We start from the raw sequence: 1,916 nt of genomic DNA on the forward strand, positions 1-1,916 counted from the left end.
TGTAACTAACTGCATGATTCTTACTGTACATTTCTGCCATAGTCACCTCTAATAACCTACTGCTAAACATAATTCAGGTAGAAACTTAACATTTTCTGCAAAGATGCTTTGCAACCTGAAACGCACTATACAAATAAACTTGAATAGGTTACTTGGGAATCTGCAGACCTTTTCACAAGAGGTTGGACACATGTAGGATTTTGTAAATCCAAAGTGCAGCTATATCTGCGCAAATGCACATTTTCATTCTTTTGCTTGGGTTGAACACATCATCTTTGCTTTGTTGGAACAGCAGCTATGCTAATTTCTTCTCTATTTGCTTCTCTGTATCTGCCACGGGATTTGCATCCCAAGGTACCTAGGAATTACAGAAGCTTTAGTCTGGATCCAACCCTTACGATGCCAGAGATGATGCCAACCCCCCAGAAGACCTCAGATGATGCTAACACTGGAACAACATATAAAACTACCAAATTTTGCTTAATCACAACGTTTAATTGCAACATATAATCATTGCAGTTAATAGGGTTTACTGTCTGTTTGATTACGTGTAATTTGTAACTAACTGCATGATTCTTACTGTACATTTCTGCCATAGTCACCTCTAATAACCTACTGCTAAACATAATTCAGGTAGAAACTTAACATTTTCTGCAAAGCTGCTTTGCAACCTGAAACGCACTATACAAATAAACTTGAATTGGTTACTTGGGAATGTGCAGACCTTTTCACAAGAGGTTGGACACATGTAGGATTTTGTAAATCCAAAGTGTTCTGTCGAGTAATACAGAGCCCCTTAGGCAGGGGTCTCCAAACTCGGCCCTGGGTTTAGCTCCAACTTACCTCAACACACCTGCCTGGAAGTTTCTAGAATGCCTGGTGTAAGACCTTGATTAGCTGGTTCAGGTGTGTTTAATTAGGGTTGGAGCTAAACTCTGCAGGACACCAGCCTTCCAGGGCCGAGTTTGGAGAGACCTTCCCTAAAGCAAGACCCTCAGGCCTTTGAAGGCCACTGTCCTGCAGAGTTTAGCCCCAACCCTAATAAAATACACCTGCCTATACATTTCGAGTAAACACTTTGGTTAGGTTTTTCAGGTGTTTGGTTAGGGTTGGAGCTAAAACTCTGTAGGACAGTGGCCCTCGAGGGCCAGATTTGCCCACCAATTTACTAAAGTGGCATGGAGATGGATATGAGATTAGAGGGAAAATTGTGTTTCAATGCTTTTTGGTACCCCTGATAAACTTCGAGGTCACTCAACAAAACTTTTGCATTTCCTTGAAATTTTACATGGAGTTTTGTGAGGGAATGCAAAGTTTCTTTGGGGGCATGCAAAACATTTGTGAGAGAATGCACAAGCATTGAAATGCAACTTTTCCTCCAATTTAATATTTTTTTTATATCATATCCCTTTAGGGTCTTCGGTGGATTCTTTACAGGTAGGAACAGATTCCATATGAAACTACTTCAACTTCAGCTCACTTACCAGCGGTACATTAAGCTATCTAAAGATGCTGAAATCCACCAGTTCTTACTGTATGTCAGTGACTGGTTGCTCTGCAACTTCTGGGAGTCGGTGGTTAACAGGTTTGTATCAATCCATCAGTGAAACAGTCTTGTTTGGGTAGGACATTAGTATGACAAACGGGTCTTATACTTTAACTAAAATTGTTTTGAAGGCAACCACTTCTGTGGACCAAATTTGTTAATCACCCATCACTTTTTACCTGCTGAGAATATCCGGGTTGTTTCCAGTCTCCAAATGTCCTTTATATGTGCTGTTAATGAGGTGAGGGACTTGATCACTTCTCCAAAAGAGAACTGTGGATTAGTTGTCAGGCTTTGGAAGTCATTAGAAGTCGGCCAGCGGGATTGGACCTCCTACAAGATTTGGAGATAATCAGGAGAGGAAAGAAGG

General features: G+C 40.9%; 1 protein-coding gene across 1 annotated transcript in view; it reads right to left on the reverse strand.

The window, feature by feature from the left end:
• Positions 1-365: 365 nt before the first annotated feature.
• LOC107565323 (tripartite motif-containing protein 16-like) overlaps positions 366-1,916 on the reverse strand; it is a 10,798-nt gene continuing 9,247 nt past the window's right edge. The window contains exons 7-8 of the mRNA XM_016250542.1: positions 1,726-1,879; positions 366-448 (exon numbers count right to left, since the gene is read on the reverse strand). Of these exons, the coding sequence (XP_016106028.1) occupies positions 366-448; positions 1,726-1,879 (237 nt within the window). The remainder of the gene's footprint in view (positions 449-1,725; positions 1,880-1,916) is intronic.

The sequence above is a fragment of the Sinocyclocheilus grahami genome, unplaced genomic scaffold (assembly GCF_001515645.1).
Source record: "Sinocyclocheilus grahami isolate Dianchi unplaced genomic scaffold, SAMN03320097.WGS_v1.1 scaffold993.1, whole genome shotgun sequence".
Taxonomy (NCBI): Eukaryota; Metazoa; Chordata; class Actinopteri; order Cypriniformes; family Cyprinidae; genus Sinocyclocheilus; species Sinocyclocheilus grahami.